The sequence below is a fragment of the Sciurus carolinensis genome, chromosome 6 (assembly GCF_902686445.1).
Source record: "Sciurus carolinensis chromosome 6, mSciCar1.2, whole genome shotgun sequence".
Taxonomy (NCBI): Eukaryota; Metazoa; Chordata; class Mammalia; order Rodentia; family Sciuridae; genus Sciurus; species Sciurus carolinensis.
The window spans coordinates 53,488,976-53,516,937 of NC_062218.1; the positions used below are offsets into that span (position 1 = coordinate 53,488,976).

At 33.2% G+C, this 27,962-nt stretch overlaps 1 protein-coding gene across 1 annotated transcript in view; it reads right to left on the reverse strand.

The window, feature by feature from the left end:
• Adamts6 (ADAM metallopeptidase with thrombospondin type 1 motif 6) overlaps positions 1–27,962 on the reverse strand; it is a 293,124-nt gene that overhangs the window by 106,846 nt on the left and 158,316 nt on the right. The window contains exons 10-12 of the mRNA XM_047555805.1: positions 27,784–27,925; positions 11,865–11,972; positions 650–795 (exon numbers count right to left, since the gene is read on the reverse strand). Of these exons, the coding sequence (XP_047411761.1) occupies positions 650–795; positions 11,865–11,972; positions 27,784–27,925 (396 nt within the window). The remainder of the gene's footprint in view (positions 1–649; positions 796–11,864; positions 11,973–27,783; positions 27,926–27,962) is intronic.

The window sequence follows — 27,962 nt, forward strand, 5'->3', positions numbered from 1 at the left end:
AATACTGACAGGGCTGGCCTTGCACCAGGGCGACTCTGGCTGGAGAAGAGTAGTGGGAGAGGAGCAGTCTGACCTGCATAAAACAGTCATGGAGAGAACAGTGGTGGCAGCTCCGGAAGATGATTAATGGGGGCATGTGAATGGAAACTATTTTAACACATGGGCAGTATTCTTTTCATTATGATTTGTGGTGCGAATCAAGGCATTTCAACCCTTGAAGTGCTCTCGTTGGTCCTTTTAATACTAATGTAGCAGTAATAATTTTATGTGACATGTGAAAAGACCTTAGGTTTCCTGGGAATAATAGTAATGTAGCAAAAAACAGACCTGGATTCATCCATAATTCAGTAGTTTTTGTAGGAGGAAATCTATCTGATTATTACTAGATTAAAAGTCAGGCTTATCTAGGACAGATACACAATGCTTTTCTATTTTTAAATTTTTATTTTTAGTTATACAATAAGGGGAAAGGAGGAAAAAGAAAGTCTGTTTAACAAAGCTCCTTTACTTTCCTGTGCCTATTGCTTGTTCTGAAGACAAGCTTTTGGCTCACTAGAGAAACGTTTTTACAGATAACATGTGAAACCACAGCTTTGAATCATTTCCAACTGTGTCTTTTTGTTGGCTCCGGCTTACTTTAGCTACTTACGCTGGACTGTCACAGTGTCTTAGGGATGAGGAGACGCCTCCCCCGCAGGTCCTGCTGCACTCTCCCCACAGTGACCAGGGACCCCAGCCCCCATCTATGCTCTGGGGCCAAGTGCCAAAAGGAACACAATCTCCCTGATAACACCACTGCAAGATTTCAGAGAAAACACAAATTAGCTTTTAGGCAGATAGAGCTATCAAGACAGAAATACAAAAGGATCAGGTAATGACCAATTTTAGGCATTAGCATTCTCAAAACAGATAACACAAAAATAGTTCTTTAACTTGTTTAGATTTAGTAAAAGTGCATGTGATTTGCAAATTATCTTTAGCTATGCCATGATTTATAAACCTCTAACAAGTACCAAGAGTTCTAAAAAACCTGACTTTGCCTCTTTTTCTGTGTTTCTCCTCCTCCAGAGTTTTAGTGTTTCTCATTATGGAACTAGCTAGCTACAGACCTCAAAGTCTATTTTAGATATTTTAGTATTTTCGAAAAAATTTTTCTTTATATTCCACTATTATTAGACTCATGGAATGATAACGCAATATGGAAAGTTCCCCAGTAAGGAATTTTTATGATAGTAATTGCTCTTTCCTTAAAAAAAAACAAAAAAAAAAACTTAAAAAAAAAATGGGTTGAGGCTACAATAGTAAAAGAATGTGTTGTGGCATTTCATCTACATGAGCACTGCAGACATAATAAAAGTAATGCCAAGACACTAGGGACTGGGTACAAAAAAACCCTTATATACACTGACTAGCCATGTGCATGGACCCTGCATGAACATGTGTACTGGAATTCTGCTCAGCTTTACTCTCTGCAATAAACCACACATACTGCACCTAAGTAGAAAGCCAGGAATAATTTATCGAGACGCAGACATCGCATAATCAGCTCATAACTCTAGCATGATAAATCTTATTTGCAGAATATGGCAAAATAAAAGTCTTTTTTTTAAAAACCAAGCATTTATAGGTTTTTATTGGTACATTTTTCTGAATTATCAAACTTTGACAAATCAAACTGATGCTATGAACATTATTTGTTTATATGAATAACAATAGGGAAAATGGTTCTTAAGAGTAGAATAAAAGTCAGCAATGTTGGAAGGTTTAAATAAAGATGCAACCTTATGTTAAAATATAAAGGGACTATGATGCGTGATACTTAAAAAGCAATCGGTTCATTATGCTAATTCCATCCCCAAATTTGTTGCTTTACCTCCAAGAAATAGCTAGAATTCTTTAACTTTTCACCTCCTTCACTGCTACCACCCTAGATCAATTGGCAAATGGAGCAGCTTCTTACCTGGTCACTCTAACTCCATTTTTTCCTACTAGAACTGTTTTCCAGAGAATATTAAGAGATACCTTTTAAAAACACATTATCACATCATGCCTTGTGTATGTGTGTTTATGTGGCTTAAAATACCTCAGTGTTCTCCTACTTCCCTTAATGTTGGACAACAGTGGACTTAGTGATCTGGCCCCTGCCTTGTTCTTCAGTCTTCTCGCCTGTGCACTAATTGCTACAAAACATGTTAATTGTCTTTCTCTCCCCACTCCCTTTTTTTTTTTTTTTTTTGGTACTGAGGATTGAACTCAGGGGCACTTAACCACTGAGCCACATTCCCAGCCCATTTGGTATTTTAATTAGAGACAGCCTCTCACTGAGTTGTTTAAGACCTCACTAAGTAGCTGAGGCTGACTTTGAACTCATGATCCTCTGCTTCTGCCTCCAGAGTCACTGGGATTATAGGTGTGCACCATCACTGTGCCTGGCTGTTTCTTTCTTAACAAACAAAACTTGTTCCCTCTGTAACATATCTGCATTTACTGGTCCTGGTAATGCTCTCCTCTAAGTTTCTTGTATTGCTGTCTTCTTTTCATTCAGTCTCAGGTCAAGTGTCATTGCACAGAGAGCTCTCTCCTTGACCTCCTTTATTTCTGAAGCAGCATCTCACTACCACTTCCTGCCCCAGGCCTCCAATGCCAGGATGTAATAATGATTACATCCTCCCATTTTAGTTTTCTTTTACCTTGTAACACTATTTCAAATTAGCTATCATTCAAATTACTTCTTTGTTTGCTTCCCCTCTTTAGAAAGTAAGAGCATTGATAGCCACATATGGCCACTTAAATTAATTAAAAGAAAAAATTAAGTTCCTCAGCCCCATTAGCCACATTTCAAGATTGTTATAGCCACATGTGCCTAGTGGTTACTATGTTGGACAAAGCAGATACATTTCCATTATTACAGAACCTTTTATTGGAAATGATGAATGCTTGGAATATTGCTTGGTGACTAACAGACATGCGATAAAAATTTGTTAAATGACTAAGTCCTAAGTTAAATTACAAAACTTTGTGTCACATTTTGGTTACATGTCAGAAAGAAAACTAGAGATACCTGAGGGTTAAGAAAGTAAAATTCATATTTATTTCCCTGGTAGCATATGTAAAATTAGCACTTACTAAATGTTTTAGTAAGACTTATTTTCCCCCTAGTAACAGGGATTGAATCCAGGGGTGCTCTACCACTGACCTACACTCCCAGGCCCCCCTTTTTTTAAATTTTGAGATAGGGTCTCCCTAAATCACTTGGGCTAACCCTGAACTTGCAATACTTTTGCCTCAATCTCCCAAATTGCTGGGATTACCAAGAATGCACCACCCACAGAAGACATATTTAGAAGGGTGCTGAGCAATGATTATGTCTGTAAAAGATTAGGCAAGAGGAAGTCAAAACCTGGTGGGCTATGAGGAAGAACATTCTGATCCCAAATCGGATAAATACTATAATGGGATATTAAGAAAGACTGACTTTTAAACAATGAAAATTACCTTGAAGAAAAACAATTATATGTCCAAAATAATAAAGAGACAGTTTGCTAAACAGAATACAATATACAGAATACACTCTAAGATTGGGAGTGCTGATAATGTTTTTTTTTTTTTTATTGTAAATAAATGGGATACATGTTGTTTCTCTGTACATGGAGTAAAGGTATACCATTTGTGTAATCATAAATTTACATAGGGTAATGTTGTTTGATTCATTCTGTTATTTTTTCCCTTCCCCCTACCCCTCCCACCCCTCTTTTTCCCTCTATATAGTCCTTCCTTCCTCCATTCTTGCCCCCCTCCCACCCCCCATTATGTGTCATCATCTGCTTATCAGTGAGATTGATAATGTATTCTTGAGAGGAGAAAAAATGTTCCAGCTGCCAGTTTATGACTTATCTATTCAGTCTAGAAGACTAGCAATTTTTATAATGATCAATTATGTTAGATCTTCACCTATACAAAAGTCACAACATTGGGCCAAATAATCTCCAGTTTTGCATTTTCATTACTACAAGTAGTTGTGTGTAAGAATACTTATGCCTGTATCTATTTTTTGTACAAATAAAAGTCCTGCCAGCAATTACTGATTCCCCACCCTCTTTGGTTGCCATTAGTAGAAACTGACACTTTAAGAACACCCCAAATCTTAAAATGTACCTATTTTTTCTAGATGGAAACTTAGCATTATTAATTTCAAAGAACATGAAAGCTTGATTTTACATTTCTTTAATTCTACAGTTTTATCTAAAATTCAAAAGGACTTCAGAATTCACATGGTCTAAGAATTTTATTTTTTCCAAAGAGAAAAACAGAACCTAGAGATGACTTGCCCAAGGTCATTCACTGGCAGAAAATGAAATATCTATTCAAAAATACACAAAAACCAGTAGGTAAAAGAACAACTGAAGGTGTGGGATTGTATTATATATGTGAATACATTTAAGAATAATATACTGGATTACTTTTACTACATGATAAACAAACTAACACTAGACATTAAAAATAAAAAGCTCAGCGATACACCCACATCTTATTTCAGACCTCCTTGAATAAATCCATGATAAAAATAGAGAAAATTTCCACTTTTTTTCAATTTTTAGGGGAAAAAGGAACTATGAGGGTAGTAATAATATTAAAAATTATAGGTTCCAAAAGTTGTAGGGTTCACAGAGTATTGCTACACATGTTTTTAGGATGCTTGCAAAGTGTAGGGCAGTGAGAAAAGTCACAGAAATCCTCTCATTTTCCTTTTTAAACCTAATTCTTGGACTGGGGAGTATAGCTTAGTGGCAGGGTTCATACCTAGCATGCACTAGACCCTATGTTCAAGCCCCAACACCAAATTTTTTTTTAAATAAATAAAGCTTACTCTTAAGATAAAAGATAAATATACTATTCAGTTTATTAAATGCTCAGTGCTCATGGTTAATTAGCATTTACACAGTCATAGTATTTCATCAATGATTTGCTAGAACTTTTACTGCATAAATGCATGCTTTAATTGTATCTATTTCATGGAGTTATAATAGATAAGTTGTAACAGATATTTGTTAAACAAGTAAAATGGGTAAAAAGCATAGAATAATGTAAGATAAGTTATTAAGCAGTTGATAAGACAAGTCTCACTTTAATAACTAGTTAACTAGTTTACAAACTAACAACTTCAGTCTGTGTGGGAAACTTTATATTATGAATCTCAGTTTTCATTCAAGCAATATTTTAGGGTCCAAAGCAAGTCGCTGGCTTTCTATAGTTTCCATAACTATATAATGGAAACTAATTTTAGTTCTTGATTCCAATGTGATTTAAATTAGAACAACTTTAAAAATTAGTTCAATGCAGATATACCTTCAAAGAAGTTAAAATCATTCAAACAACTTGTTTGATTTTGATCACTGGAAGAAGTATGTTTCTGAATTTTGTTTTGTTTTCCCCCTTTCTATTTTTGGAAACAAACTATCCTTGGAATTCTCACATAAAGTGATTTAAGCTATTTTACTAGATGTTTCATTAATCAACAAAGATATGAAATTTTTAATGTATGTAAATCATGATTAGAATAATTAGATTATACCAAACAAATCAACTGAAGAATATAAATCCTATAAGTATAGAAAGGTAAAACTTTTGGATGTCATATCATCTATTTTTATACTTTCTTTCACATAGAGTTGCCAAACTTATAAAAGCTCTATTTCCAAAGGCACAGTCTTATTTTTTTTAAACTAGGAAAGTTAAATATGCAGATGGAAAACCAGTTTCTAATCTTTACTCTCAAAGGTTATATCCAATCTAGTAATTTTGGACTGTTCTAAATAACACTCTTGTCACTTCAGTCTAAATTATGCAGACAAATTGGATAAATTTGGCCTTCCTTTTGCTAATTCAGGTGTGTTTAACCAAATTCACAAAGGTGAAAGAAATGAAACCATTGCATTCCAAGAATAAAGTCTCATATTGTTTATCCTTATTTTTCACATTCCTTCTAAATTAAATAAATGTGTTTTAAACACTATCTAGAAAAATAGCATATGCCACTGAAGCTTTAAAAAGCTTCTTAAGGGGCTGGGGTTGTGGCTCAGTGGTAGAGTGCTTGCCTAGCATGTATGAGGCACTGGGTTCAATCCTTAGCACCACATAAAAATAAATAAATAAATAAAATAAAGGTATTGTGTCCATCCTCAATTTAAAAAAAGTTTTTAAACTTCTTAAGACACACCTTCCATTACTAAACAATATCTCTTGCTATTGGGTTATTAAATTTCATGAGCTATACAAAAGAACTGACTTTAAGCAAGATATATTATAAATTTGACCATTTAACTTTGAGAATTGGTCAGAATTTCACAAAGGAAATTTCAAGTATACATAGTATTTTTAAATAACTTTTAAAACTAAAGTCATTTTAGGAGGTGATTAAGGTGTATCTTGTAATAGCCAGAACTGGGTTCAGTCAGCATCTGGAATGAGAGACCTCTAAGGAAATCCTAAGGTTTTAAAGGAAATGATATTGGTGATTCAATACAGAACATTCTTTCCAAGTCAGAGAGCTGAGGGCTGAAGCACTACACTATTAAAAGCCTTATCTTTCCATTATGCAGGTGCGGGAATGCTCAAGCTACAATTCAGCCCAAATTCTAAATCAGAACTTGACATCCCATACTATTTAAATTTCTAAAGCAAAAGGAAGAGCTACTCTTTTTTCACTTCCTGTGTTTATAGTTAGGAGTCCAGTCAAAACATATTATATTCTACTCTAAGTGAATTAAGGTCTAAGGCTGCAAATGTGCTATTATATATCTAGTGCTCTAGAAGGGCATATAATAATCCCATTCTAATCCACCCCTATGTTACCCATGCAAAGATATTAGGAATCAATGTCACTTTTATGTAAGCCCAAATGCTAGGCTATATCTCTAATTGGGTCTTATAGAATCATTAAATCTATCTTTTGGCAATAAACCAAATATTTGAAACCTTTGTGGTCACCAACAGGGATTACAAGGATTGGACTTTGATTATCCTTAATATCCTGTTTGGTAACAATGCCAACACTACTACTGAAGTTTTTACAATCTAAATCCTTATTTACTATTTCATCAAATATGGCATCCCTCTGATTCTTGTCCAAAGAGCTATTACTAATGCTATACCCATGGAAAGTTCTCTGGCTGAAAGTTATATTGATTGATTTGTAGGAGAATGACCCATGGACGCACAGTACCAGCACACCGTCTGGGCTCATCAAATTTCCTCCTTTGGTTAATGCTACTGTCCCTGAGCACATCCATTCAGACCATATGGTTCTTATTCAATCTTTGAATGGCTTATTCAGGCAAACATCCAATGGCTGTAATAGCGATGTCAGACCCCCCAGGACTCACGCAAAGATCAGTTTTTAATTTTTTGGCCATATTTCTTACTCCATCTGCTAAATGTGCATGGAACAGTTCCCATACTTACATGGAACATTTGTGGAACTGCGCCCCCGGGCAGGGATCCCATATTTTTGCAGCCAGAATTTGACGAGATCATCATGCATTCACTCCTCTGGATATGTCTATGCTATCACTCAAGCAATATTTCTACCCCCCTCCCTTTTTAAGAAGATTTATTCAGAAAACTATGAGCAACTTTGGTTTTATTCCACTGGCCAGACAGGGTGTAGGTTCTTTCTCGTCTCTTCTAAAAAAAGCAGTTTCGAAACTCAGAGTTAAGATGAGAGGCTGTGGATATTCCATTCATGTCTCTGAGACATAAACTCATTCTTATACTCTGATGCTCATTGCTGCTAGTTGAGAGGGTCTAGCACAGAATTGTCTGCCCACCATCATCTAAGGTTAGCAAATAATAATGAAAAGTAATGATGACACTCTAGCAATAGATAGCATCGTCCCAGTGGGCCATAAAAAACTCACTAACATATTATTTCATTCCATCTTCATATTATCACTATAAAATATGTTGAAATCAATTTTCTCTTATTTTAAAGATTCCATTATTTTGCCAATTGTCATACAATCATGTTTTTAGCTCAATATTCTACCCACATTGCCTTTGTATTGTGCTTCCTTATTTAAGAAACTGTTGCAGGTAGAAAAATTAAAAATCCCTTTAGGACTAAAGGGTAAAAATATACTGAGACCAATAATCTCAGGCTTACTGAACCACTTTATTCCTGTGGCAACCAAAAATTACTTTTCCTATGCAAAATTTCTCATTGGAAGATAAATAAAACTAGAGGCAGTACAGAGAGGCAAAGATTTCAACTCCAGAAACAGAAATACCTGGGCTAGAATCTCAGTTATGCCATTAAATAGTTGTATAATTTGGACTCTCAAGTCTTACTTTTCATATATGTAAAACAGAGTTAAAATAGTACCTACCTCATAGGATTTCTGTTAACCTTAAACAGATAAATGGTTATGAAGCACCTAGTGATATGTGTCTGCCATAGTATAAGTGCTTTAAAAATATTTATGACCATTACCATTATTGTTACTGGGAATGCCAACTATTTTTAGATGACAAGTTCACAGACTAACCACACAAAGTTGATCAAATCAATTGAAAATTCCAGTTTAATTTTGTCACTAGCTCTTCCCATTTGCTTTAAGTCAAAATCTAAATTCTGGTTTAATTTCAAAGTAGATATGGTACTAAGTGTAAATCTGCACTCCACAACAATAAACATGCTTCTTTCTCTTAATAAAAGAAATAATAGGAACTAAACAATAAAAACTCACATAGAAAATAACATAGTAAATACAGTTATTAAAAAATAAAAGTTCAGTTCATGTGTCTAGTTAATTTTTAATTTTTTATTTATTCTAATTAGTTAAACATGACAGTAGAATGCATTTATGCATTTTGATAAATCAAACATAAATGGAGTATAATTTCTCATTTTTCTGATTGTACATATTGTAGGATCACATCAATCATGCAGTCATATATGTAATGGGGTAATAATGTCTGTTTCACTCTACTAACATTCCTTCCCCCATACCCTTCTTCTTCCTTCACTCCTCTCTCCTTAATATAAAGTAACTCTTTTCTTGCCTAGTGACATCTGGCCTTATTGTGAATTAGCATCCTCATATCAGAGAAAACATTTAGCCTTTGGTTTTTTGGGTTTGGCTTATTTTGCTTAGCATGATATTCTCCAACTCCATCCATTTACCAGCAAATAGTATAATTTCATTCTTTAAAGTTGAGTAATATTCCATCATACACGTATATACCACATTTTCTTTATCCATTCATCTGTTGAAGGACACCTAAGTCAGTTCCATAGTTTAGCTATTGAGTTGAGCTGCTATAAACATTGATGTGGCTACATTTTATTACTATAGATAGATTCAGTTCTCTGAAAGTCTCTTAATAAATTCAGTTTTATAGATGCTTTGAGGGTCTTCTTTTTCCTCTATTCTTTTCCTTTCTAGGAATCTACATTTGTATTTGTTTTTTTTCATAGGTTCATTTATTCTAAGACTTGTTGGTATCATTCCTAAAACTATCTATCTTCCATGTTATTGGAAGAATGACCAGGATTTGCTTGTAGATTAATTTTAGATAGTGATGTACAACATGCTGACTTCATAATAGTACAGTCTTAGGTTGTGAATAAAAATGACACCTTGCTAAGCAATTTAGCAATATCCTGCCTCTAAATAAAACACACACACACACAAAAAAAAAGGGCTGGGGATGTGTGTGGCTCAATGGTTAAGTGCCCCCAGATTCAATCCCTGATACCAAAAAAAAAAAAGAAAAGAAAAATTATGCCTTGACACACAAACTTTGCTACACCTACAAGGCCCTCAAGTAGTTTTTCAGGGAATCCAACTAGTTCTTGGGAGGCATGTCAGGAGTGGTCCAGAGACAGGGTAAGGTTGCAAGCAAAGGGTTCTTCAAGCATATATATATATATATATATATATATATATATATATATATATACACCTACAGAATATATACTTATATATATTACAAGTATATATATATTCTGTAGGTTTCATTTTTTAAATATTTTTTTTAGTTGTAGATAGACACAATGCCTTTATTTTATTTATTTTTATGTGGTGCTGAGGATGGAACCCAGTGCCTCACACATGCTAGCAAGCACTCTACCACTTAGCCACAATCTCAGTCATATAGGTTTCACTTTAAGAAGGGTCAAAAAGTTGACAGTCATTAACCTAGATTAAGAATATGAATCTTAAAAAAAAATTTAATGAAGAATGTGCATCTTTTAGAAATCAAATATATCTCTGCTTCATTTTACATAATTTCTCCCATTTATACTTATTTTTATTTAGGCTTAGGTATAATTGTATTTCCCTCTGGTTGATTTTCTAAATTTAAACTCAATACTGTTAGCTTTAATATTAGTTGAGATGTTTTCCGAGTATCCCTCAAAATTGTAATTTCTAAGAAATATGTCATCTCCCTCGCATATAGGCATATAGTTGTAAGGTCTGACATTTAAGGATCCTTCTATTAAGCACAAATGATAAGGTATTAAGTATGTGTCTTCAATATAAACGGTGAGGTTGAACTCTGTGTTCCAAATAGCTACTATTTGGGTTTAATTATTTGATGTCATTATACAATTTATAGAATGCTTCTAGAAAGGCTTTGAGGTGTTTAAAAGTAAGATTTCTTTGTGTTTTTGGTTAAAAACTGCATCAAAATTGGAAGTAAACAGGCTTAGTGATAGTATCATTCTAGGTGAATAGAAACTGTGGCAAGGGACTAGATCACTAGAATAATAATCAATGGCAGATAAACAGAGCCTCAGTGTATGATTGTGCCTTTACAATTGAGTATTTCTTCTGAGTACAGATTGATATAAATTGCTACTTGTCATTGACAAGAATTGTTGGTTCCAAAATAAACCTAGACTTGTTTCAAGAAAGCAGTTCCTAATGTTTTCTATTACTTTAGTGAAAAAAAAAAAAAGAAAGGAACTTTTGGTAGTGTGAGAAGGTCTCTGTATTTTTATTGGCTAGTTATGAAGTCTGAAAAAAAAACCTTAATCCTTTTTAAATGACCCTATCAATTCATATATTTAGCATAATTTACCAACATTTCCAAACCCAGCAATGGAAAAGCCATCACCATGGCACTAGGTCATGGGTCCTGAATGAAGCCATCAACAAGGATTAATAAACTGTGACAGCTGCCCAAAACTTTCATTCTTTTTATTTAAGCATCCTATTTCAAGCTGAAATTCAGTGTAATCTTTGTTGAAAGTAGCCCAGCTAACATGGAAGAAGTCAGAACTGAGAACAGCTGACAAGCAGTAGTTATTATTGTAAATTAAGTCCATAGCAATAAATTCTAGAATTTATATACATAACAATTCCTCAGAATTTCAGGAGTAGCATACAACTATTTTTATCTGTTTGAACAATTCTTAACCACATTTTAAAAAATTAAACTTATTCGGAACTAAAATTATTTATCTCTGATTTCTATGTGCAACAAATTATTTCATTAAGTCCCTTCTCTCACACTGCAATGTAAAAGTGACTTTAATTAGTCTATGAAGTCTATTTTTGGGTCATGTAATTTTTTCCTAGGGATTATTTACCAGAATAAAACTAGATATTATATGACTGTAAGATTTTTTTGATTCAAATATAACTCATACAAACAGGTGAAAGTGACACAGAATATACTCATTGTAATTCCTAAAGGATGCATATTTGCTGATATAAAAATCAGATAACTACTGGATTAAGAAGTTAATATTTTAAAGTACATTTTAAATTACAAGATTTTCTAGTGATTGAATATTATCAGAAATTTATCAGCTAATAATCTATATGTCAAACAGCTAGAAAATCACTTGAGCTTACCCCCTTTTCAATATTCCCTGTTTGACAGAGTGTCCCCTCAGCTGCTGGAATACTGTTGGTGACACAGCGGTTGCTTTTGCTGAGGCACCAGAGCTCTCTACACACTTCCTAGGAAAGAAGGCAAAGCAAGTTGATCAGGAATAGAGATTAAAATCATGACCAATTCTTCCATAAAATACACTCACATTCAGTATTATATAAAAGAGAACCTACATCCCTTGCTGCTGTTGAAGCATCAGAGATGGGATCTTACAGAAGATTGGTTATACATTCTGCAGAATCACATAACCATTTGTCTTTGTAATTCTTATTTTAGTAGATAAGGTGTGTTTTTAATTTTATCACTGATTAGGGACTTTTCACAACAGTGTGAAATTATTTCATTAATATAAAAGAGTCATAATAATAGAGGAAATACCTGCTTATTACATTCATACAAGAATACACAATAGCACAAACTTACCAATTACTAATAAAGTATTACAAGGGAAATGACTTCCTAGACTTACTGCAGTAAGCAAACAAAGACAACTTTCAAAATGACAGACAGACACACATGCACACACATACACACTTACACACATATCATGGGAATGGGCACAAATTAATATATGTGAAGAAACTTTGGATTGTGTAGAGGGAAATGAGACAGGGAGGGTGGGGGTAGAGGTAGCAAAGATAGTGGAATGAGACAGACCTCTTTACCCTATGTACATGTATGATTACACAAATGGTGTGAATCTACATCATGTACAATCAAAGAAACAAAAAGTTATATCCCATTTGTGTACAATGAATCAAAATTCAGTCTGTAAAAATAAAAAATAAAAATAAATTTTTTAAAAATGTGATTATATGTTGGAATAATTTCTAAAATTCATATAAGAGCAATTTAGAAATGCTATTTTCAGTCTGTCAATGTAGCCTACCTCCATGAAAGAGAAACTTGGTTTTGAACAAATGCTGCCATTTATAGCATGTTTCAGACATTGCTTGAAGCTATCAGTCTCTTATGAAGACAGCACTTGTGCCTAGGTCCCCTAAGTTTGAGACTGGGATTGCTAAGAAGATCAATTCCCCTAAGTTTCATTGAAATCCAATTGGCAAACTTTTTCAGAAAAACTCTCTTGAAGTGCAGGTTCTCACTTGAAGCTATCTGATCTAATTTATTATGATTTTTCTTCTTACTACCTCAGCACAGAATTACAATACCTGTTCTAACATTAGCAATATAAAATACTTCATTTTGTTCATGCAATGTTGATTTATCAGATTCTAAAATAAGCATATAAACATTATCCCTGAGTAAATGTTTTAACTAACAGCCCAAACCAGATTATTTTGGAAGGAAATGCTGGAAATTATCAGTTTCTTTTATATATATATGATCATGAAGTAGCATCACTGTTGATGTAAGCTTTTTATTTAAACTAGAACTATGTAGTATACTGTGTGTTTGTAATAAAAATATGATAATCTGGAATACAGAGATAAATTAATAATGAACACTTAATCCTTTTGCTTTTATCCCCAGTTCATTTTTTAACTCTTAAAACACAATTACAATAACTCACATCACATAAACACAAATCAGAAATAAAGAAGTAAAATACTGAAGTCTCTCGTTAATCGATCCTACAAATGGAAATGCCCCACATGATTCTTCAGCAAATTGAGGGGATGTCTTTGGGATCTTTGTTAGGGTACCCCTTATCAAAGGTACAGAAGAAGATGTATAATGTCTATTGGGCTTTAAAATACTTTAAAAATCTTTTAAGCCTTATTTGGAGAACTAGTGAACAAGAAGATAAAGAAAATATTTAAAAAGAGGAGCATGTACTAAGAATCATAACAAATATAAAATTTTACTTCCCAAATATAATTTATTATGAAATCTTCTTTTCTTTCTAAATTTTTAAATATACTACTTTATTCTTCTTTTTCTATGGGATATGGTTTTTTAGTTTATGTTCCTAAATATATTTAGTTTAATATTTAAAAATCAGTAGGAATAACATTTAAGGAAATTTAAATTCTGTCCCACATAGCAAAAGTTTACCCAAATTAAAAAACCAATGAATTCACAAAAAAGAAGCATTAATAGAACAGATTACATAGAGATTATGAATTTTTTTATCCACAAATTTGCCCCTAGACAATACTCCTGATCTCCTACGATCCTTATTCAGCTTACATCTTACTTTAGACAAAGTAAAAGAAGTTTATTTTACACAGAACTATGCAATGAAAATTCTATTACTGAAAAGGACTATACTCACAGCATCTCTCAAAAAAGCATACAATTTAATTTTCAAAAGCATACTGAAAATCTCTACCCAAAGTGGCAAGTGCTTTAAACAAATTTTTTTAAAACCTAAATTTCGAGATTCATGAAGAAGTCTTCTTAATGTTCAGAGAATGATGTCTTTTAAAGGCGTCCAACAGGAGTTTGTTACCTTAGTGAGTTCCTAAAGGTTGGAATTTTGCTAGAGCATTAACTTCTCACAGATCACTAGATAAAGTATGGCACTGGAAGTCTATGCTGGGAAGCGTTCCTAAGATGTTAAACTAGTCATGGAGAAGGAGCTGAAGAGTTTTCAAATATATCTTACAACTGGAGTCTCAACTTCAGTTAGAAAGATTTTTATATTCAATTTAGGAAGATTTCCCATGTTTAGGGAAAAAAAGCAACAAATGATACTCTCTTGAACAATAAAAAGCAAAACAAATTCATTCATTTCATACTACTTATTTATTTCATACTACTTAAGAACAACTTCATACTTTCAGAAATGCCCTTCTTCCTCTAAACTGTTGAATTCTGGAACATGCATGATATATTTACATGGATAGATCACTTTCATTTCACTTATATATAAGTTGTAGCATAATGTGTGTTTAGAATAAAAATATGATAATCTGGAAACTTCTTGATGTAGGTTCCAGGCTCTAATAGTTAAATGCAAGCTGAAATTTTGTCTCTTAGGAAATCTGTGTAACAAGCAATGTAGCAAGTAGATCAATTTCCCTAAATAAAATACATAGGTGAGGAGGGATAGTCAGTGGGAAGGAATGATGATTTTTTGTTTTTTTTTTTTAACTAGCCTTCGGTTTAGCTTTAGAACAAAGTTTTCTCTCACATATTTGTGATTTCTGATAGAAAGAGTTATGATCAAGACTAATTTCATGACCTTTATGAACTAATAAATCATTATGTGTTAGGGTCCCTTTTATAATTCTAAACTGTATCTTGGGAAGACTCTCCAGGGGAAATTTGGTCCTGGGTTAAACTTTTGAGCAATTTTCCCCTTTCATTTAAGAATATTTATCGAGAATCTACTATGCACCACTCATTACATTAGTGTTATGGAAAAATACTAACACTTAAAATTCATAGGAACCAAGGAAAAAAAGGGAGGGTATAGTCAGACATATAACCATGGATTGGTTTGCTCTATGATAAATTTTTTTATTTCTATGACAAAATTAGAAGAATGATATCAATATAAGCATTATTTTTCATGAAACTAATTTTTAATGGGCTATTATTATTTAAGTTTTATTCATTTTAGTCTTTAGATATTACAATAGACTGTAAGATTACTGAGGACCGGGTCTGGTGCTTAGGACAGTCTTTACAAAAAGCTCCTTTTTGGCAAAATTAAAAGTTGGCATCCGTATGTTGGTATGGCAATTTCCTGAGAGAAATTTTCCTTGTCTACAAAAACTTAAAAGTTTGTGAACCGCCCACTTGCCTAAGACTTGCTAGTGAATGTTTATTTAGATGCATCTGTGTCTACCAGTGCCTTTAATAACAATTGTTTTTTATAGCCTACAATTATCTTCTGAAAACAATTTCTTCTTAACATACATTCTTTATAATTAATTTAGCAAGGGATTTCTTTCTTATTTTTCTGAAAATGTATTTATTTACCCTCATTTTGGACAATATTTTAATTAAATATGCAATTCCAGGGTGACATTATTCTAACCTCAGTCTTTAAAGTTATGAACTTTGTTGTCCTCTGACCTCCACAGGAGCCAGACCTGTTAGTCTAACAGCTGTCTTTTGTAACGGTCTTTCCAGGTGCTTTCAAAAATTGCTTTTGTGCTGTTTCACCACATATCTGTTTTGTTTTAATCTACTGGGGACTCATGCTGTGAGGATTTGCATTTTTCTGACTCCCATTTTTTTACTGTGTCTCTCTGCTATTCTTTCCATTCTTGCTTTGTTTTTGTTTTTGTTTTGAAGCTCCTATGCACCTGATTTTGGGTCTTATTGATCTTTTCATTTTAACCACCATAGATCTTAGTCTCTTTCCAATTTTTTTCTCTTGGGCATTAATTGTCAATTTCATAGAAGATTGTTTCCTCATGTATTATTTTGTATTTCAGCTTATCTTCAGTGAACTTTTTTTTATTATTTCAGCAACTTTTCACCAGTTATGGAAGTATTGCCATATATATTTGCTTATATAATATATTCCAAGGTTTTCACTGAACCAATTTTCCTGTTGACTTATTTTTTTTTATTATTGTAAACAAATGGGATAAGTGTTGTTTCTCTATTTGTACATGGAGTCAAGGCATACCATTTGTGTAATCATAAATTTACATAGGGCAATGTTGTTTGATTCATTCTGTTATTTTTCCCCTTCCCCCCCACCCCTCCTACCCCAATTTTCCCTCTATACAGTCCTTCCTTCCTCCATTCTTACCACCCTCCTTATCCCTAACCCTAAACCTAACCCTAACTCTAATGCTAACCCCTCCCAACCCCCATTATATGTCCTCATCTGCTTATCAGCAAGATCATTCGTCCTTTAGTTTTTTGAGATTGGCTTATCTCACTTAGCATGATATTCTCCAATTTCATCCATTTGCCTGCAAATGCCATAATTTTATCATTCTTCATGGTGGAGTAATATTCCATTGTATATATATATGCCACAGTTTCTTTATTCATTCATAAATTGAAGGACATCTAGGTTGGTTCCACAATCTGGCTATGGTGAATTGAGCAGCAATGAACACTGATGTGGCTGTATCTCTGTAGTATGCTGATTTTAAGTCCTTTGGGTATAGGCCAAGGAGTGGATAGCTGGGTCAAATGGTGGTTCCATTCCAAGCTTTCTGAGGAATATCCATACTGCCTTCCAGAGTGGCTGCACTAATTTGCAACCCCACCAGCAATGTATGAGTGTTCCTTTTTCCCCACATCCTCGCCAACACCTATTGTTGCTTGTGTTCTTGATAATCGCCATTCTAATTGGGGTGAGATGAAATCTTAGGATAGTTTTGATTTGCATTTCCCTTATTACTAGAGATGTTGAACATTTTTTCATATATCTGTTGATTGCTTGTATATCTTCTTCTGTGAAGTGTCTGTTCATTTCCTTAGTCCATTTGTTGATTGGATTATTTGTATTCTTGGTGTAGAGTTTTTTGAGTTCTTTATAGATTCTGGAAATTAGCGCTCTATCTGAAGTATGAGTGGCAAAGATATTCTCCCACTCTGTAGGCTCTCTCTTCACATTACTGAGAGTTTCCTTTGCTGAGAGAAAGCTTTTTAGTTTGAATCTATCCCAGTTGTTGATTCTTGCTTTTATTTCTTGTGCTATGGGAGTCCTGTTAAGGAAGTCTGATCCTAAGCCAACAAGTTGAAGATTTGGACCTATTTTTTCTTCTATAAGATGCAAGGTCTCTGATCTGATTCCGAGGTCCTTGATGCATTTTGAGTTGAGTTTTGTGCAGGGTGAGAGATATGGGTTTAATATCATTCTGTTGCATATGGTTTTCCAGTTTTCCCAGCACCATTTGTTGAAGAGGCTATCTTTTCTCCATTGCATATTTTTGGCCCCTTTGTCTAGTATGAGAAAATTGTATTTATTTCAGTTTGTGTCCATGTCCTCTATTCTGTACCACTGATCTATCTGTTTATTTTGGTACCAATACCATGCCACTTTTGTTACTATTGCTTTGTAATAGAGTTGAAGATCTGGTATGCAATACCCCCTGCTTCGCTCATGTTGACTTATTTGGTCAGTACTAGGTAGACTGTACAAAGTCTTTTATTTTGTTCTTATGTGAGGCACAACCCTAGGGCTCCATTTCTTATGGAGTCATTTTTTCTCATTAACATATATGCACAGTTAAATTTCTATGAACATTTGTTCCCAGCATTCCAAACAGTTGATCTTTTGCAGCCTTAAATCCTGTGGTTTATGATTCCTTCTTAGATATGTAGGTTTTTGAGGGCATTTGACCCCAATGGAGAATACTTTCATAAATATTGAGGATTTTATCTAGGTTTTAGCTTCTTTATCAATCAACTTGTAAAAAATAATACAAAGGGGATGTCTCTTCACAGTTTCTACATCTGCCCCCATGACTTTGATAGAGAGCTGCACATTTTGGAAATGACACAATTAAGCTATCTATGTTCAATATAGAAAGTGCTTTCTGTAGGAAAGAACAAAATTTTTTTTTAATTTTCTTCTGAGTCTTTATATATTGCCATGGTATTTCTCTTTAGTTGTGAGAAAATTTGCTTGATAGTTTCAAATCACTAATGTACTATGAAATAATCACACATGAAAAGTGAGATTTGTGCATCTTGGCATCATTCCCCAATTTGTCAGTTGTCCGTGTGTCTCTTCTCATGTTGTAGCTAAATGGGCTGAATTTAACTGTTTGTTAGTATTGTTTTATCCAGCATATTTGTTTTTGTGCCAGAAGGAGTAATTGTGTTTACTGTTTGTTGTGTTTTTGAAACTGGAACTCTTTTCTCAGACTTCAAGAAAGTCAATTTTATGAATGATTGGAAAAACACACACACCAACTAGAAGTCAGGGGAGCTGATTTCAGTTCAATGCACAGAATAACCTTCCAAAAGTCAGAGCTGAACAATGATGAACTAAAACATAATCCCCATCACTGGAGATTTTCATGACCACCCAGCAGTGGTTTTATAGGCAGGAAGAAAATATAGGAAGTAATACTTTTTTAGGGTATGCTGTTAACTACTATGCAAGGTATATCCGCATTTTTTGTCTCATTTAGTCATTATGGCAATCTTTTTGGAAAATATGAGAAACTAACTTAGTTTCAGGAAAAATTAGCAATTTGCTTCAGAAATTCCAACTAAAGTTAGATTTGACTCAACTTTGATATCAGCTCTGTGTAAGATTCTCTTCATAACTAACCTCCTTTCCCATGTCTCTTAAATGTATCAGATTGAATAACATTACTGGGTAAGTCTGATTAGTAAAGCTTTACTTGTATTCTAATATAATATATCACTAAATATTCATAGTATCCTCCTGTTCTTTTCCTTATTTTAAAGGATGATAGCTTCAATTTATGATTATTATGGACAATTCATAATTTATTCACATATTATATGAGGTTAGGCATCAACTTTAACATTATATTGGAACTGTTAAACGTAACATCACCACTCGTGTTTGAATTTTGAAAAGGTACTATAATCAGAATCCACAAAAGTATTCTGTGGTTGTCCAAGAAACAAAACATTTAACATTTTTCCTACCTATTCAACACTTTAATAATAACTCACAGATTTCCAGTCTATCTGATCTTTCAGATGAATATCAATACTTGCAAACATTGACAATGATATAAAATATTGGTGAATATAAATAAGAATAAATTTGGAGAATAGAGTTTATAATGACAATCTAATATAAAATAATGTACCTGATATACAGAAATTAATCCTCTGAACTAGTGCCCCTTTGATCAAAATAGAATTCTTTTTCAAAGACCATTTCAGTACAATAAAAGAAATTAGGATTAACTTTTATAATGTCTCCATACTTCACAAATAATTATATGTGTTAAAACAAGCTTAAAAAATGATTTACTGAGGGAAAATTAAAATAAGCAGTTTACACAAGAGGGGAGGAACATCATAAAACCATGAAAATCATTTTATGATTTTATTAAATAACACGTAAAGAGAAAATGCTGTATTCATTGCAAGATGGCTTTTGTTTTTGTTTGTAATTTTAAACAACTGTTAAATCTATAAAAGAAATATGCATATATTTTCTGTCCTTGGGAAACTTTGCCATCTTGGATCCTTGACTATGAGTGCAAAACATTCTCTTTGTCTTCATTACCCTATCAGTAACATCTCTAACAGCTGTTTGCAATAAAGGATACTGATGCTCAAGGGGGAGAGTGGAGTCCTAAAGAGGTCACAAAGGAGCATCAGTGATTAGAAAGGTTACTTATCATTGATCACACAAAGGAAAATTGAAAAAGAACACATGGTGACCCTATGGCCTGGTTCCAGGTGCTCAGTTGCCATCTAAAGAAAGAGGATAATTGTACCTTTATTTCTGCCTTTAATATTATAGATGATTTAAATGCAAGAGAGTCTAAAAAGGGAAATTAACAACCAACAGCAAAACAAAAAAAACCCAAAACACCCAATAGAGATTCTGATTAAACAAATACTCACACATTTGAACAGATTAAAAAGATTACTAAATGGTTAAAAAAAGAAATAAAACCTTTAAGAAGCAAACCCAGGGTACTAACTACTGATCTTTAAGCATATAAGTGATTACAGAACTATAATCTTGATTTGGAATTTAGGGAAAATGAAAATCCAAATAAGCTCTTGTCAGATATATGCCTAATAAATATATATGTTTGGATTCCAAAAGAATATTGTGGTTCTATACCTTTTATTCCCTAAGTCTAAATCAAACCACCCTGCATACCTTAAAATCCTTAAGAAAAGTAATTCTATAATCCAAGTGCAATACTCTAATATTTAATAACTTGAAATTCTTCCTAATAACTAATCTACAATCATCTGGTTGTAAAAACTAAAGATTACTGTGGGTTTTTAAATGCTCTTGGTAGGGAAGGAAAACAACATGTTACCATTAACCAAACTATAACAAGTATTTCAAAACTTGAAAATGGTTTTGAGACTCGCATTTAGTTTGTTTTTTTTTTACAGACTATTTAAACTTGCCTTCTTCAAACTTCCTTTATATCTTACTATTTAGTATTTCACTAACAGCATCCTCCATATTATCTGTATCTCTTTAAAAAATTGTGTAGGTAGCCAACAATATCCTAACAAGATTAATGAAGCCAACATACAATTATATGGATAACTCTTAATGATAAAGTAATAATGACTTAAATATTAGTGAACTGGTAGTGATAAAATAACAAAATGGAATAAGCATGGAAACATAAAAACTAGAGTCTAAGAGGCAAAATGTATCAGTCTTTGTGAAGTACTATCCAGAGGGAGGATACCCCAAACACAGAACTAACTACCATGAGCTACACCTGGTGGACATGGCCTAACAGTGCCATCATTATAGTTATTAATATGATAAAATAATCTATACTATCCCATATTTTAATTGTAGGATTATCTATAATTTTTTATAAGAAATTGGTCTACTGTATAGATTTATTTAGGTGATAAAACGTACAGATTTCAATAGATTTGAATGAATACAAACTATATAGCTATGTTTCTTACTATAAATTAATAAATCCAAATATATTTCTTTGATCTTTCATTTCCAAGATCAGGTTCTAAAAATCTCTCATCACTTAAAGTATGGAACAAATGTGGTATCAGATCCTTTGGAGATTATTCCATCATTAATCATTTAATTGAAGTATTTAGAAAACTTATAATTTGATGATCTGTAAAGAAAAAAATTTGCCACAAATATATTTCCTGGAAATATTCAACATTTAGAAGTCCTAAAGTTTCCAAAGTTATATTGTATTGTCTTTTTATATCTTCCTTTATGTTTCTACCACAATACACTGGGATTTTGCAATTCCAAAGTCAAAATTAAGGAACCCACACCTCTTTATACACAAACTCCTCTATTTATCTCGTCTCAGAGTTATGAAGAAGAACCCTCCAGTTTAAGAAAAACTAATTTATATTTACCTAGAAACATAAGGGCATTGCTGCAACAGAGCATCATCTGTAGTAGAGCTGCCACAGTTCCCTGTGTGGGGTGTGTCAGGATGGAGAGAAAAGCAAGGGAGGAGGCAAAGGATGTAGCTCAGTAACAGGGCACTTGTCCAGCATGCACAAGGCCTAGGTTCAATCCCCAGTACTTTGGGAGAGGGGAGGAAGGGAGGAGAATATAAGTTTACAAAGTTTTTAGTTTTCTAATATTTTTTTCTAAATTGTATTAAACAAGTACTATACCACCAAGGTATAGCTATGGCCTAAAATCAAGAATTCTTCACATGGCCCATAAGGGACAGTCAGATTTGGCTCCTACCTTCTTTACTCTTTTATGGGATTTTTGTTTAACCTTCCAGCCTTCTCTGAGCTTTTCAAATACACAGCCTCAGGCTCTTCACAAAGGTCCTCTCTCCACTGGCCCTTCATCAGATAACTCCTCTCACTCTTCTACTCAACAAACATTTACTGAGCTCCTGTATAAGCCAGGCATTGAGCTACTCACTATACAAATAGCCATGAACAAGTCAGGTGGAATCCCTTTCCTCAAGGAAATTGCACTTTCATTGCAATTAACAGTTCATCCATTCAAATATTTACTGAGCCCCTAACATGAGGCAGGAAACTCTTCTAGGTGCTGGGGAATTCAGCAGTGAATATAACAAACAAAATCTCTTCCTTCAAGGAAAATAGACTTTAGTTGGAAAAATATATGTTAGAAAAATGTAAACATTAATGTAAAAAATAAAGCAAGGAAAATGATAGTTGTGTATGTATGTGTACACATTTAACAGTTTTAGATTAGGTTGTCAGGGAAGGCCTCATCTAGAAGATCACATTTAAATAATTAACAACAAATCCCCAGCACTGCAAAAACAATTAACAAATAATCAAATAAACAAAATGATTGTTGATTTTAATAAGTAATATATAGGAAATAAATAGTATACTATAAAAGAGAGTAACTGGGAGAAGCCTTCTATAGAGAATGATAAGAAAGAATATATAGCAGCACAATTCACAACAGCTAAGCTATGGAGCCTACCTAGGTGTCCTTTGACAGATAAACGGATAAAGAACTTATAGTATATATACACAATGGAATATTATTTAGCCGAAAAGAAGAATGACCTCATGACATTTGCCATAAATAGATAGATCTGTAACCTATCATCCTAAGTAAAATAAGCCCAAAAAAACCAAAGGTCAAATGTTTTTGCTGATATATAGAAGCTAAACCACAACTTGGGAGGGAGGGAGGAGTGGGAAAAGTTCAACAGATTAGACAAAAGGGAATTAACAGAAGGAAGAAGAGATAGGAATAGGAAAGACAGTAGAATGAATCTAACATAATTTTCCTATGTACATATATGAAAATACCTACATGAATCCCACCATTGTATACACCCACAAAAATGGGGTCCTAATTAAAATAAGATATATTCCATGCTTTTGTAAGTTTATCAAAATGGATTCTACTGTCATATATAACTAAAAAGAACGAAGGAAAAAGAAGGCCTCTCTGAAGAGAAACTGCATTTGAGTTCAAAGTAAATGATAATATTGGAATATATTAATATGCTCCTAAAAGTACAGAAGACTCAGATTCTCCCAAAGTAGTACCAGCATAACAAGTATAAAAGAAAGGTATCATGGATGACAGAGCTGCATAAAGGGAACAGAAACACTGAACGTGGCCATGTTCAGAAAAATGAAAGGCACTTTGCATGCTTGTCATACCCTCTTGCTATCTGAACTTTACAAGAACATCTAGGCTGCTGTTCACTTGAAAGAGTGAAGAAGACTGAATAGAGTCTACTGAAGGCCAATTTGAGGTCAAAGCTAACAGTGAAGGATGAACAGATTTTTTTACTTAAAATATTCTGTTAAAAAAGAATCTGGAGCTGGGGACATAACTCAGTTGGTAGAGTGCTTGCCTTGCAAGCACAAGGCCCTGGGTTCAAACCCCAGCACCGCAAAAAAAAAAAAAAAAAAAAAAAAAAAAAAAAAAAAAAAAAAAAAAAAAGAATCTGTTCTACATGTGAAACCATGTACTAGATAATGTGTTCCCATTTATGATTCAGAACATATGGTCAATTGATAAAACATCATTCAGTTCTACATTAAAGTAAGTAATAATAACATACAACATATTATGCATTGTAGGCTAACTCAAACCTACATAAACAATGATAAACTTTATATATAATAAAAATTCCCCATAAAATAAACAAAACTACCATGTCCATAAAATTTATCTGCTTCAAACCTACGTACAGATGAACAATCATCTCTTGCTGGTTAATAGTAAATTATGTACACAACACTGTTAACCTATAATAAATCATTAAGTGTATTTGAAAACAATGTTTGGATATGATTTAAAGTGACAACAGAAAGAAAAAAAGAGCTAAGTCTGAGACAACTCTGAAAGAATTTGTACTTTTTGGAAAGCAATCAAAAGATCACCCACAGCCCCTATTTTATATAGGTTAATACTTGAATTCCTTTCTAAGTTTAAACTTTTTATTATTACTGCAACATGCTTTCTATTAATTCAGTTTTTATAATCATTTTCTAATAAAAAAGAGGAAACTAACAGAAAGAAGAGAAATGAGGCAATAGATTCTATAGAGTTTTATAGGAAAGAGCTAGTTGCTCCCAATTAAAAAAAAAAAAAAAAAACATTTCTTTCACATACCAATACTGCTATTTTATTTGCAGTATATTTTCTTGCAGGAAGCATCCAGGGCCCCTTAGAAACCTGCTAACATAGCCAGCAGCAGATACTTTGGGATAATTTAGTAGGTCCTAAGCTTTGCATACTGCTTGTCTGTACTTGCATCTTGCCTTGAAGAAGTCCTAACTTTTTTTTGTAAGAAAAAAGAAAATAAATTCTCTTGAATACAAGACTTGGAGTTTCAAACACCTGAGAATTTATGACCCTAAAGAATAAGTTGAGAGAAGGTGTCCTGATCACTTTCTCCCAAAAGACATTGGAACAAGATGAGGAGCATGAGAAGACTTTTAGTAACACATATTACCTGATAAAAATTAAACAAGCATCTTCTGACACAAAATACATTTGCAACTTTTACTTTATTAACAGAAATACTATTATACTATACCTAGTAGTAAAAGAACTGCCAGATTTAGACTATTTTTAAAAAATCTTGGAGTTAGTAATTAACTTGGATTAGTTTCCCCATCTACAAAATATTATAGGATAATGAATTTTACCAATGCAGTCTGAAGTATCTCAGAAAAAGGCACTATGTGATTATAAGAAACTACATGTAATTTCTAGATCACTACACACACAACTAAATTACTCTGTATATGGTACACTACTTTTTTGTTCTTTGTATTTATAGTTATTACAATTTCCTCACTATTCTATGGAATTTAAGAGGATTTGGAAAAAAAAAAAAAAAAAGATGATGTACAAGGATAACAGTGGAAAATGTTGCCCCAAGTAAAATAAAATAGAAAAAAATTTCATGTAAACTTGTTAAGTGAAACTACATGTGTAAAAATGTATACACTCACTAAGAATTCACCAAGACTCCAGGCAAGACTTTTCATAATTAGAGATGTAATCACTGGTTAGCTAGCAATGACTTCTTCCTGATGACCAAAGTGTTAGAGATAGGAAGCTGAGCATTGCTGTAGTTATGGATCATCCTATAGTTGTTTAAAATCTTCCCTAACATCATTAGAGATCTACTTGTTGAAAGAGAATGAATTCATGATTTTTCAACTCTCTCTTGAAAATGCTACAATGTCCTCCCAGGTCTATAGCAATTATGTTTAGTATTTATCTCAACATGCTACACTTGGAGTTACTGAAGTAAAGTTAGCTTTATTGTTCCCTTCAGCTATGTACTGAAGCATGATTTGCTTACCTGACTGGACTCTAATCTTCAAAGCCATTATTATTTTCTAAAGCAGTATTTAGAATTGTTTAAAACCTTAGGAATTCACGAGATAAAACTCTGCGTGAGTTTGGGGGCTATCAGATATGTAAAAACAAACTTTTAGGTACAAATTCAAGAGGTTGGAGTGATTATAAATAATCTATTATTACTCAAGAAACCACACTGGTAACATATAGGGCTTTAAAAAAAAAGTATAAGCATTTTTCTATAGTACGTGAGTCTAGGGAAATCTTCATTTTGCTGCAAATCAAAGTGAAAAAGGTTCATGATAAAATACAATAAATTGTATAGGTTTGTAAGATGCTAATGTCTTTCACCCATTTTCCAATTTTATTTTATATCCTATTACAGAAGACTTTATAAACAACACACAAAGAATCTGAAAGTAGAATATGAGGAAAACACAACTTTGCAATTATTAATTATCTCATTTTAAATCAGTCTGAAATGAATGAGATATAAAGTGAGGAGAATCAAGTCAATTTGTTTGGCTTTTGTTGTTGTTGTTGTTGTTGTTTTGGGGGTGGTTTCTGGCACTGACAAGAGACAGAACCTAGGGTCTCATACATGCTAAGCAAGCACTCTACCACTGAGCTTTACCCTCAGCCCCTCAAGTCAATGTTTAATTTATTTAAGAAAGAAAAAAATTACATCCATGCATATGTAAATTTCCTAATATGAAAATTTATAGGTAGAGTTAAAACCCAACTTCCAATAGAAAAATTAGAATGTAGATTGTTTCACTTGCTAACAAAGAAATAAGAGACAAAGAGACAGGAAAAATCAGAATTTTATTCAAGTTTCTACACATCCAGATAGATAATCACGCACAATCTTTAAATATCTAGAGTACAGCCAGGTGTGATGGCACACACTTGTAATCCCAGTTACCCAAGAGGCTGAGACAAGAGGATCACAAGTTCAAGGCAACCTGGCAACTTGACTCAAAATTAAAAAAAAGAAAATTAAAAAAAGGTATGAAGATGTGGGTCAGTGGTAGAGTTCTTGCCTAACATGCAAGAGGCCCTGGGTTCCATCACCTGTACTGGAAAAAATACAAAAACAAAACCCTAAAACATAAAAGTGCTGCCAAAACCTACCCAGAGTAATCACTTTCCTTTGTACTATACCCAAGAGAAATAATCGCTACACTACAATAACTATACTACTTAGTATTACCTACTTTAAAACTTAATTTCTTTTATAGTTCTTATTTTTAAGAAGAATTCAAAAGACTATTTGCATAGAAATAGGAACCACATTTTTAAACTTATTTTTGATTATGAATATTTTCTGGTAAAAAAGTTTGACATTTTAAAATTCTTTTTTTTCCTTTTTCTTTTTTTTATTCAATATGCTTATACTATGTTTCTCCTATGAACATGTTCTTATTCTGCTCACTAAAATCTTTCTCTATGAAATTTAAAAAGATGTCTAAATATATTTTGTAATGCAGACAGTGTGACTTTGAAGAGTAAATTATGATGCCTACATTTTTTTCTACACCAATTTTCCTTGTTTCACTATTTGGGCTCATGTCATTTTGTTCCTGCTCAGTTGTTGTGTTGGAATGTGGGCAGTGGATGAAGCAACTTGAAATGACTCAGTACTAGCAAGTATGAATTAAAGTGAAGGCATACAGCCAATGAAAAAATGCCCTTTAGCTCAATCATAAAAGTACCAGAAAAAGGAAGTAGGGAGGACTTTTAAAACCACAGCATTTCAAAAGACAAAGCTGGCAATATAAACTCAAAATTTAAAGAATAAGTATGTTAGAAGTTATAAAAAAATCTACCTTTCTACCTGCATCCCTCATAAGAAATTTAGAAACAGATGTCACACAAAAGATATCAGAAAAAGTGCAGTGTCAAGAGTCATATTTAAATTAATAGTGCTACTGAAAGCAAACTACGTTCATCATAATTCCATCTGAACATTTGTGCCACAAAAGAACATATATAAATGACTAAACGTAAGGATTAAGACCTCTTACCCCATATTTACATTGGCGAGATGTTGCTCCATACTGGAAACGACATTGCTCATCAGCATCGTACACCTGACCTGGGGCCACAGCTGGATAAAGAAAGTCACGCTTGGGAGGCTCATTATCAAGGCAAGTACCACGGCCTGAACTGTTCAACATAAAGGATCAAAGGAAATTAGGTACTC